Here is an 11,722-nt window from a genome sequence, read left to right as displayed (position 1 = left end):
TTTACGAAAAAAAAAACTGATGTGACCTAAAGTTGACCTACTATAACAGGTTAAATACACACAATAGAACAACTAAAATAGTTGAATGAATGCAATAGCAGATCTGAAAGTTGAATGGATACGATAAGAATATGGTGAAAGTTCAATACATTTTCAATCAATTTTCCCTATGAAAAAAAAGTCTATAACACATATTTATAAAATATTTATATTTATTTATTTATATTATATATTTGGATATTAAAAATAGAAATAGGGAAAATAAAAAACATGACGGTATAAATCTGTTTTCCGGCCAAACAACTTGGTTGACATCCTGATTCTGATCGGTGGTTTACTCAACAACAATTAACTTACAAATTACCGGCGGCGCCACCTGTTCACCGCGCGAAACCAGGTCCCTTGATTCTTACATAAATCCACAAATTAATACTCGTTTATGCAATAACTTTCATATCAATCGATAGAATGTGTATATCAGTGTTCATATGGCAATCTCATCCACTCTATCCATTTCTTCTATTACTCAACCGAGATGAATACCATGACCGGTGAGTTCAACCAAATTAATCATATTTCGTAACAGTTACCGTTTAATTGTATCAATTTATCTTTTTTAATTCTTAATTTCAAACATATGTTAGACCAACGGAGCCGTTACATTGGTGGGAAGGTGAGGAAATATTGGGTGGTAGAGATGTGACAGCTTCAGGGACATGGTTAGCTTCTAACAAAAATGGTAGAGTAGCTTTTGTTACGAATGTTCGTGAAGTTATGAAGATGGCAGCTGCTAAGAGTAGGGGTGATCTCCCTGTTCGGTTTTTGCAGGTTGGTTGGGTTTATGTTTCTGAAAGTGTGTTCAATTTGATTGCACACCAACTGTTCGATCTATTGCTTTTAGAATCAAATTCATATATATGTTTTATAAAGCAATGGCAAAGTTTTAGTTGGAAGCTGAGGGATGGAAATTACATGCTATAATCTTTATGAAGATGGTGAAATTTTTTTAATTTATGATTGTTAGAGAGATTGTATCAATATCTTAGTTTAATAGAGTGATTGTATGAATATCTTATGCCCCGTTTGGCTCACGGAATCTAATGGGATTCCGGCAGAATTTGAATTGAATTTAGACACGCGTTCTGATTTTAACAATATTGATAATCTAGAGCAACAAAACGCCCATGGAGTTTGCAGAAGAAGTTGCGAAGGAAGCAGATCAATACAACGGATTTAATTTCATAGTTGCCGATCTTTTGTCGATGAGTATGGTTTATGTAACCAATCGACTAAAAGGAGATTCGTGTTACGTGGTCACAGTTCCACCTGGGGTCCACGTGCTATCTAATGCAAGTCTAGACACTCCCTGGCCTAAGGTGAGGTCGTCAACACGATTGCTTTATAATTTGAATGATCAAACAAACCGAATAAAACAAAAGAACTGCATCTTAACGTTTACTGAAGTTACATTTTGTAATATTTGCTTATTTGTTCCGTACTTAGGCTCAAAGATTGGAGCATGGTTTTAGAGATCTTTTGAATCAATACGGTGAAGGTGAAATTCCTATTAATGAGATGGTTGATAAACTGATGCGAAACACCATTAAAGATGAAGTTAGTATGCTTCCTCAGATATATTCTCCTGAGTTCGAGTACCAATTGAGTTCTGTATTTGTTGACATAGTATCTCCCCAGGTAAATAAGGTACTCAACTTCTTATATTTTGCAATTCAGTATCTATTTATAATTGAGTTTTTTTATATTTTTCCGATTAGAAACGATATGGTACCCGAAGCACATCTGCATTGGCTGTAAAAGCAAGTCGTGAAGTGTTCTTCTATGAAAGGCATCTGGAAAATGGCTTGTGGAAAGAGCTGACCGAAACATACACGATACAGAAAAACAAGACGTGAGTGAGTTGTTATGCCTATGTGCAAAATCGGACTACAAAACGTTTATAGATTTTTATATATTTTTTTTCTATTAGCTGCTACATGCTTGCCGTGGAATTTGTGTTATAGATGTAAAGCTGCCATGAATAATCGTTGTTCTTCATACGGAAAGCTGTGAGTGACAGAATGTGTACTTATATATACATGTAACAAAATGCTACTTAACTCTGTAAAATATTATCCACATATGTTGATCTGAAGAAATTTTGGATGAATATGTCCCATATATTATTTATCTATTTTAATTTTAGTATGAACTTTCTAGTGTGTCTCGAGACCACTTTCTAGAGTCACCTTTAAAATAAACGGTGTGTAATAAACCTCGTGTATAATAAAAATAATGGTAGCCCCGGAATGTTGAAAATCTCGGAGTAACAAGCGACGCGTGGTGGGACCACTTTCTAGAGTCACCTTTAAAATAAACGGTGTGTAATAAACCTCGTGTATAATAAAAATAATGATAGCCCCGGAATGTTGAAAATCTCGGCTACTTTAAGTGTGTGAAGCCAGACCTTTTCCTTAACGTCAAAATTAGTAGGTTCCGTTTGTAGAAATTTGTGTCTAAATAATGCATATTAGATACATTATCATATTTCTGTAATTTATGTGCGAATATTCGATTAAATATGCCATATGAATCCGCCTATATAAGTTTGTGTATTTTTCATTCGAGGGGCATCAAAGTCTACACAGTTCTCTCTCTCAATATTGTAAGAAATCTTTGAGTGCAATATTAATATTAAGATGTGTTTAATAAATATCATATCTTTTAAATACTTCTTTTATTTTCAGTTTATAACTTTGTACTGATATAGAAATAGTTATCCAATACTATCATAATTTTTATATTTACACATTTACGGGACGATATAAGTCTATGTGATGTACGCTATCTAACATGTAGGATATAATAAATTTTAGGAAGTTGGTTTCATGTAATAATGGTAGTATTTTCCAAGGATTCGTTTGGTCATTTTATGTGATAAAGAAAAAGATACATACATAGAGCAATTATAGCAATTAGCGGAGTTTGATATGCTGCCTCGTACTCTCATCTAAAGAAATATTTAGCTATATTACCATTGGTTTATGAGAGTTTGCGTTTTGTAGTCTAATATAACCATGCCAAAGATTGAAAAACAACAAAAATACAATATTGAAACGTTTACCAGCAAAATAATAAAACTTGTACGATTTCAGTTTTAATCAGTTTAAACCATAGAAAGATTGGTCAAAATATGAAGAGAACCATTTTTCAAAATCTTAAATCCAAATATACTATCAGTTCTGTTTACTGATTATTATCGTCACACCTGTTATAACATAGAGTTTTGCACTTTCTGGTTAAATTACTATAATAAATCTGAAGAGAGATTTCTCAAAATGATGACTAGTACAATTGCATGTGCAGATAAACATAGGTCTATCTTGCATTTTGTGACATGGGTGTGTTGTTCAATGGCCAATCTCTCAATCAAGTTTTTTAGAACTTCAAAATATAAATGTTAAATAGCTTTCCAAGAATCACAATGAAGGTAAAAGTCATAATCGTAAAATGAATATAATTGTAATATATCTAGTAAGGGCCACTACTAAATGGTACTTTGAATGCACCGAACTCAACATTATAGAACATACCTGTCTTACTCTGCATCTACAAATCCACCCATTTTTTTTCCCAAGTAAATTTGACAAATTAGAAAGGTTGTCCACCAATAGGAAGATACAACGATACTTGAAACATGTTTGCTTGTTTCAGCTACTTTTCTTGATAAAGGTATCAAAACTGGTACATGTTCAAGTTCGATCACTATCGTCTCGAATATTTCACCTGAGGATGCTACAGTACTCATCTGCACCGGAAAACTGGTTGTCTTAGCATTTTCTATAAAAGTTTAGATAACTGATCGGTACAAATATCAAGGCAAGAAACTTGTATAACTTGATATTTATGAATCAAACTCAAAATATTAAAATTAAATATAGATAAATAATAGTGTCATAGTAAACGGGTCGAAACAACCCAAATTGTAATTTTTTGGCATTAATCCTCCATTATTTAGTAAAAAGAACTAGGCTACGGGTATACGGTATACCAGCCTGGTCTGACCTGGTCCTGTTACAAAATTTACTCGTTTTGACCCATGAACTACCTGCCCAATTGACCCAAGTTGTCACCTTTAAGAGTAAATCGTACTATCTCAACCGTTGAAAATTTAGCCCTGGTGATCATAAATTCATAATGTTCAAATTTAGAAAGTTATGTCGTTAAAAATGGATTTTTGTCATTTTAGCACAACCAAAAACTATAAATATACTCTCTTTTTTACAAGATAATATATAATATAATATATAATAGAACTAAACAATAAAAGAAAATATGTGGGCACCCACTAAATCTTACATTAATTGTCTTGGATCCCTAATTGTTCCAACGAATCTAGCCCAACCAGGAATACTCGCTGATTGGATTTGAACCGGAATACAACAACTCCCTTATATGCGGTTCTTGGTATACCATCCTGAATTATATAAAGAACACAAGTTAATTACCAAAAAATATTTGCATAATTGATGCACCAAAATTGGTGTAATTATTTTTTCCAAGAAATGCTTAAATGAATATACCTTCCATTCTTCAAAAATGCCAAATTGGCGAGCAATTTCTTCAAAATGTGTTTGATCCCTATATTGTATCCGCACATCTCCATCTATATTGTTTATCTTCAGAACAAAATCTGGTCCATAAATAGGTTTTGCACCTTTAACCAGGTTTGCAAAATGGTGAACAAAATTATCCTACAATAGAAGGATATCATTTTTCATAAGTATATATTTATATCTTTATACTTTCATTATTGAATAGAATTTAAAATGTAATTCATACCTTCATTAAGTAGGTCAAGTTCATCGATTTCCAATCAATCTATTTTAAACGACACACAGTAATTAATACAAAGTACCAGCAGATACAATCTAGATAGTGTAAGACAAACATATATATACCGCTTGATCATTCAGCCTAATAGGCTTGAGGTATTGATTGAAGAACTGACCCAAACTAGATCCCTGTACAAACATAAACGAAAATATAATAGACAAACTAAACTAAAAAAATTTTAAGGTATCCTAATAACTAATATTATTATGACATTTAGATGTGGGATGAGATACATACATGCTCACCAAAGTTGTAAGTCCTGCACACTTCTGGACGAATAAATTGCCGCCCTTCGTGATTTTCTTGTAACCGTAGCCAATCATCCCAGTAAGTAATCCATAGTCAAAGAAAACTTTTGTTATGAAATAGAAGAAATTTAAAAACCACAAAATAAAATAAAAATTAGCATAAAAGGATATGCTTTTGGCCACTTCGGAGATAGCTCGTCCCATGTAGGCTTAGATAACATCCATCCAAGACCAGGGAAAAAATCTGAACGATATAATGTATCTGCAAGATTAACCAAATTTTTCAGTGTGTACACTTAATCATATGTTTATTTTATTTTATCTAAATTAACACAAAAATTCTTGAGGGTAAGCTGTAGACTTACAAGGATCGTGCACAAAGTGCTTTTGCCCATTGTCATTCCACGAGGATATAGCCATGATGGACCTATATTTAAAAGAATCCGAGATGTAAAATAATAGAAATAAAAATAAAAACTAAGAATTAGAGATAACAAATATCAATTTAGTTCATGATGAAGACGTACTTATCTTTGTCAAGGAGGTCTGCTCCAGCCTCAAAATAACTAAAAAAATCAGGAGAAATCTCCATATCATCTGCATACAATAAATAATAATTTACAGCTTTTAAGAATCTCAGAGTAAATGATGCATACGAAAAGTAGAATATATTTACCTTCAAGTATGATGACCCGATTAAAATTATGTTTGTAAAACAATTGATCCAATGCCCACTTGTAGTGACCTGAAAATAAGGTAGTTAATCTGTGAGATAAAAGTTAACCCTCACTGCAGATACAAATAAAATTGAGGTAAAAAATAAAATAAAAATAAAGTCTGATGCATCTCTTACGCGCAATCTTGTAATATGCAATTAACTCCCCGGGCCTTTCAGTCTGCACAGGTTCATAATCCAAGTGCTGCAACAATTGCAAACACATTTTACAAGTAACATGATTAGTTAAACACTATCATATAATAGTTAACATACCGTATTATCATTATGATGACAAAAATGTACCTGCATGTAGTTCAACTGCTTGTAACTCATTGCCTTTGTTCTCACATCAGATTTCGATCCGTCCTGACGAATGTTCAACGTGTAGAGAGTGACGAATGTATAGTTTTTAGGAAATATATTTATATTATTGTCTTTATAGAAGTAAGAGATACTGTGTGTACTAAAAAGAATGACAAATGCAATATACCTGGGATACGAAAACTGGAAACTTTGATGCAACAGAATCATGATATCTGATTTCATGAAAATTTGAGACCATAATTAGCCAACGGATGCTGAAGTATCGTAAATTAAAAATAGAATGTAAATCCTGATTCGAGAATTCATTAAAAGTTGACTCGCTAGTGCAGACGTGGACCAAACGAATTACATTAATCTATTGAATCCCGTACAGTTCAGTGTTCTTTATCTCTTTTTTTTTTTGTTTGCTTAAATTCATATTTCCTTGCTGTTTTCTGATGTGTTTGTGTGATTCTTGATTATCCCTAAAGAAAATGGATATTATACAAAGTTTCAATTTTTAAATTTGGTGTAAACAAAATTTGTATTGCTTTCATCTTGAAGTGACTGGATTCAAATTTTATTCCGAATTTAATGTAAATGACATCAAGTTGAAAGTTCAGGGACCCGGTTGAAACATTATGAAAGTAGAAGTATTTGAAAGTAGACAACATACTTAAGTATAGATTTAATGGTCCTTTCCAGATAATCAGCACGGTTGCAAGCCATAATAACAACAGCTGCCACTGGTACCTACAAATAAAGTAGAACGATTTTTCACTATGTAACAGAATCGTTCTTTCAACAAAAAAAAAAGAAAGATATAATTTTAGTATTCTCATCCCAACCTGAACTTGTTCGAACAAACTTTTCACACCTTTTCCTACAAATCGATAAGATAAAGCTCAGACACACAGACCAATTGATAACAATTTATACTTTTTACTTTTTCATATATTAAAAGAAGAAACGGATAGTAGTACAAACTATTGAACTTACTTTCAAGATTTTGAACTAGTGTCCTCAGCTGCTCGCACTCCTCTTCTTTGCGTTGAACTACTTCTGAAAAGAAAGAAACAGATGCAGAAGGCTTGATACGAATTCTTTTACTTTACCAATGTAAAAACAGTAAAAGAAATGCAATGATGATCACTTGTTATATGTAGTAAACTGTTATTAACAAAACTCTACCACTTAAACCAGAAACCCATGCAAATGTATTAAGTCCATGATAGCGCATAAAAAACAGATAATATCGAAAATGAATAAATCACACCATGATTGCATCACCCTTACCTTCTAAACCTACAAGCCTTTGCTTCTGCATACTTATCTGACTAATCAGTAACTGCATCTGACTGGTACAATGATTTTCCCCTTCCACCTGTTACGATCCAATAGTTCATTCTAGTTTTATGCAGGAACTTTTTTAGGTATTAGAACATACAATTATAAATTTAAATAATCTTTCTATAGATAAGGCCATGCCTTCTATTCTAGACAAATAGAGTACTTATTAACTCACTTACTGAACATGTTTAGTCAAAATATGGCAAAGAATTCATCAAGTATACCTTTAAAAAAAAAAAAAGATTTGATGCTACCTACAAAATAACTACAAGAAGTGCTATATGCTTCATCCAAACGCACAAACCTAATATGGTGCATGAAAATTACCAATTAAAATATCCTATTGGTGGATATGGAGTTATATTCTTTCAAAGCCTTCACAAACCCAACTAAGTTAATTAAAATCGTACAACTTTACTAGTTTGGCTATTATGATTGACAATTGAGTATGATACTTATTCTATTAATATATCAAAACCCGAAAATCTCATAATACCTAGCTACCCCTCTTGATGGAAGCAAATTGTTTAATCATGTATATTCAATGATCGTTTAATTGCAAGATGGCCTAACGGTTGGCGTCCTGATGTACTCACAAGAGGTCTCAAGCAAGGTTGCAAAATTTGCTACTCAGGGAATACTCAGTCTGGACTTTTTAGGGAGTAATTGGATGTTGACCAAGTTCGACTTTGACCGATTTTGATAGACAATTTTGTGAGTTATCCCGAGTTTTAGCCGAGTATCACCAAGTACTCCCCGAGTTGCAAATACTGAGTACTCGCCAAGTAATATTGAGTTTTGCAACACCGGTCTCAGGTTCAAACCTCATTCAAACCTCACAAGCAGCAAATCTTCGAGTGGCCAGGGAAAGGGTCAAAACAGTCACAGAATAGCCCGGTTAGGACGCGTACCTCTAAGTTTAAAAAAATTCTCAAACAAGAAAAACCTCATCTATTTACCCATGTATACTCCATGATATCTTCACAATTCTCGCAATCAACATTTGTAATTTTGTCGGTGCATATTTGATCCTAACATCCAATTTCTACAACATGCCTACCAAGACAGGCTTGCAAACACGGGCTTAAGCATTGAGGTATTGAATAATGTCAAAAGCAGTTTTATGCAAACAATTCCAACTAATCTCGTCATCACTCGACATAAACTAGAAAAGAAAAGGGCAGTAGTCAAAAACATGCTATAATTGTTAAACAGTTCAGATATGTAGTGGTAGAAAAATAAAACAAAATAGTTACAGCTACTGTTGCAGATATTGCGTTAATCAATCAAACCAAGTGAGAGACATGTGTGTGTTTATCCATCTTAAGAACTGATTCCAAAACAATCCCACTAAGCGAGATATATAACACAAGCTTAACCACTGATAATTAATGCTAAAAGAAAAGTAAGAAAAGAGGATTCCATGAAAATTAAAGTCAAGAAAGTAAACTAGGAAAACATGATTAAAAAACGCAATTCATTAAGACTTCAAAGACGGAGAGTAATAGCATCATAAAACGTTAATGAATATACATATGCAAGTATAGACTATGGAAAGTGAAATAGTATATGATAGACTTACTGCAGCTGCAACTTTATCGGCATACTCTGACTGTGCCTTGAACAGCCTCACCTGGTATGATATATAAACAAGATAAGGTTTTTTACAGTAAAGTAAATCAAAATTTATAACAGTATAATTATATGTCCACCACATATTTTATCAATTTCTATTGTGTTTGCAGGCTAAAATCATTTAAATAAGCCAAATGCTTTTCACATTAATAACAAACATCAACTATATGTTATAAAAGTTATAGTGTCCTATCTTATGTTTAACCAGGGTAGTCTTATGAATTTATAAGTCCCTGTTCGAGACTTAAAAACCGGGCCCTTAAACACGCTAAATTTTTCAATACATATAAACGATAATACTAAAAATAATCATTATAATAAAAAGTGCGCAAAACAATCGTAACAAAGTGTTTTATTCTCAAATAATTGTCACCTCATTATACGTAAACTATCATTCAAATAAACCTATTCTTTTAGCATTTTTAGAAGCAAAGTCATTGATGAACCTTTTATAATCAATAAACTTCAATCGGTCGTTCTGAATAGCTATCACCGTTAGTGATCTTTCCCGTGACATGATAGACCGCAAATATATATAACATTTTTAAAAAAATTCGGACCCTGTTCGACAACCTATACTCGCACACCCTCTAAGACGCCCTTGTGTTTAACAGTAACTAACCAAAATTTAGACTGCCCATATATCATTGCTAGATAGTTGTCAATTTCATTAAATGTAAATGACAATGCAACAAAATTTAAATTATAATGCAAAAACATATTTAAGTATAATAGGTGCATATATATAACCTGTGTATAGATGAATCCAATAGCAGCAAGAAGAAGTAGGAATTTGAGACCGCCTGACCATTTAACCATTTCTGTTTATTATCAGATCAGAAGCTTCAGAACTGCATATGAACCGAAACCTTCGATCCTCTTAAAATCGAGAATCAGTACTTTGTGATGACAAATCCTGTGTGTTCTCCAGCTGAATTCGAATCAGATGATGACAATATTTTTGCAAAAGAAAACAACTGCTACAGATCGACAAGTCAAACTTGTGATTGATTTGAATGGATTTGGATTGGTTAACGAGACTGTATTGAATTTAGGGTATTGTTCTAAACCTCAAGGCTCGATAGTTGTTAGATACGAAATTCTGATTAATTTTTTTTTATATTTCGCTTGAACAGTTGAATCGGGATTGATATCGATACTCCTACCAAAATGTTACCCACCAACAGTGCCAGTATATTCTATAGTTTCAGTTTTTAATGTATTTTATTGCGTTTAGTTTGTAAAATTATTTCGTGGCTAACGATGATGTCGTTAAAGCGCAACTCGAGTCGAACTAAAAGCTATAACCCATCAAAGATTTAAATGTTATTTTAAATATCTCCGCGTTTCGCTATGAAATTGTTGACTTTTAAAAATTTAACTCAATTAAGTCGTTATTTTGTGGAGAAAAATATAAAGGAAACCAAAAATGAAAAAAAAAAATTGTTATAACGGGTAGAGAAAAAATATAAAGAAAAAAAAGCTACAGTAAACGAACCGAAAAAAATGCTACAGTGATTCCGTTGCTACAGTGCTAACGGCTACAGTGATTCCGTTACTACGGTAAAATAGGTAAAAAAGACGAACATGCCCCTGATACTATTCATCATTGTTGTCTAATAATTGTTGTCTAATAGTTAGTATAGTAATTAATATAATATACAACTTTTATCTATTTCATTTTTATAAAGTACCCAATGCATTCTGTAACGACCCGACTTTTTCGACTTATATTTTTGTGCTCTATACTTTCACGAATCTGCGTATATATGCGTACTGAGCTAGTTTATGCTCTGGGATCTTTATTCAGGATTAATTACTTTCGTTAGTATCTTACAACGTGTTGTTAAGTGCGTAATCACTTAACTTGATCCTCGAATGCTTTTACGACCGTTAGTGTCACTTGTCATTTGAAACGAGCTATGTACTTTGTACACGTTAAACTTTTGTCATAATTGGAATATTATGACTACGTAATACTAATTGTTATTTATTAATAACAATTACTTGGCTTGATGGTTTCTTAATTACGCTTAGTGTTTTACTAATGCACACTAGTTAGTCTTAATGGATTTTCTACCTTAATGGACTTAAGCCCACCCTACTCTAGCTATTGGACTCTTAAGTTAGCCCAATTTAAATGGATTTATGACCCATTAAGATATGGGACAAAAACTCATTAAGATGAGCCAACATACTAGCATTTTTGTTAACCATTACTACACATGTTGCATGGGATCCCAACAACAAGCACCACCTTTAGACCACCACCATGCAAAAAGTAAAAAGTTGTCCCCCGTGTCCCTCCTTTGGCCTACGGTTTTGGAGACACAAAGCACCACCTCCACCACTATAAATACAAGCCTTATTCTTTCATTTCACACTTCATTTCATTCTCATTTTACACACATTCTTGCTCTCTAATTTTCTCTCTAGTCTTTCTCACACTAAAATTGTAAGTTCTTGAATTTTCTTCTTCTTCTCTTTTTCTTCTTAACCACAACATCATCATCATCAAAGGATCAAGCTTTTTAGCTTTTTGATCTTGTTACATCTTGTAGATTCAAACTTTGAT

The 11,722-nt window shown here is 32.8% G+C and overlaps 2 protein-coding genes across 2 annotated transcripts; one reads left to right on the top strand and one right to left on the bottom strand.

The window, feature by feature from the left end:
• Positions 1-283: 283 nt before the first annotated feature.
• On the top strand, positions 284-2,109 carry LOC139872986 (uncharacterized). Its single transcript, XM_071860914.1, has 5 exons — positions 284-551; positions 645-828; positions 1,170-1,376; positions 1,504-1,695; positions 1,776-2,109. The coding sequence occupies exons 1-5, from the start codon at positions 469-471 to the stop codon at positions 1,911-1,913; spliced, it is 804 nt and encodes a 267-aa protein (XP_071717015.1). The 5' UTR covers positions 284-468; the 3' UTR covers positions 1,914-2,109.
• Positions 2,110-3,406: 1,297 nt separating this feature from the next.
• LOC139871725 (alpha-1,3-mannosyl-glycoprotein 2-beta-N-acetylglucosaminyltransferase-like) lies at positions 3,407-10,307 on the bottom strand. Its single transcript, XM_071859459.1, has 19 exons — positions 9,898-10,307; positions 9,095-9,145; positions 7,459-7,546; positions 7,162-7,224; positions 7,011-7,045; positions 6,839-6,915; positions 6,350-6,395; positions 6,163-6,225; positions 5,995-6,061; positions 5,818-5,886; positions 5,669-5,738; positions 5,507-5,568; positions 5,314-5,403; positions 5,131-5,225; positions 4,959-5,021; positions 4,840-4,878; positions 4,581-4,751; positions 4,357-4,474; positions 3,407-3,805 (listed from the first exon to the last, which is right to left on the bottom strand). Exons 1-18 carry the CDS (start codon positions 9,964-9,966, stop codon positions 4,358-4,360), a joined length of 1,335 nt encoding a protein of 444 aa, XP_071715560.1. The 5' UTR covers positions 9,967-10,307; the 3' UTR covers positions 3,407-3,805; position 4,357.
• Positions 10,308-11,722: the final 1,415 nt, after the last annotated feature.

Source organism: Rutidosis leptorrhynchoides, chromosome 10 (genome assembly GCF_046630445.1).
Source record: "Rutidosis leptorrhynchoides isolate AG116_Rl617_1_P2 chromosome 10, CSIRO_AGI_Rlap_v1, whole genome shotgun sequence".
NCBI classification, from domain to species: Eukaryota; Viridiplantae; Streptophyta; class Magnoliopsida; order Asterales; family Asteraceae; genus Rutidosis; species Rutidosis leptorrhynchoides.
This window is presented reverse-complemented; position numbering and strand designations above follow the sequence as displayed.

Coding starts and splice junctions, on each gene's coding strand:
- LOC139872986 (XM_071860914.1), top strand. CDS start 469: ATGTGTATATCAGTGTTCATATGGCAATCTCATCCACTCTATCCATTT. Junction 552..644: donor CGAGATGAATACCATGACCG/GTGAGTTCAACC, acceptor AACATATGTTAG/ACCAACGGAGCCGTTACATT. Junction 1,377..1,503: donor TAGACACTCCCTGGCCTAAG/GTGAGGTCGTCA, acceptor TTCCGTACTTAG/GCTCAAAGATTGGAGCATGG.
- LOC139871725 (XM_071859459.1), bottom strand. CDS start 9,966: ATGGTTAAATGGTCAGGCGGTCTCAAATTCCTACTTCTTCTTGCTGCT. Junction 6,226..6,349: donor TTCCAGTTTTCGTATCCCAG/GTATATTGCATT, acceptor AACATTCGTCAG/GACGGATCGAAATCTGATGT. Junction 4,475..4,580: donor GCATTTTTGAAGAATGGAAG/GTATATTCATTT, acceptor TATATAATTCAG/GATGGTATACCAAGAACCGC.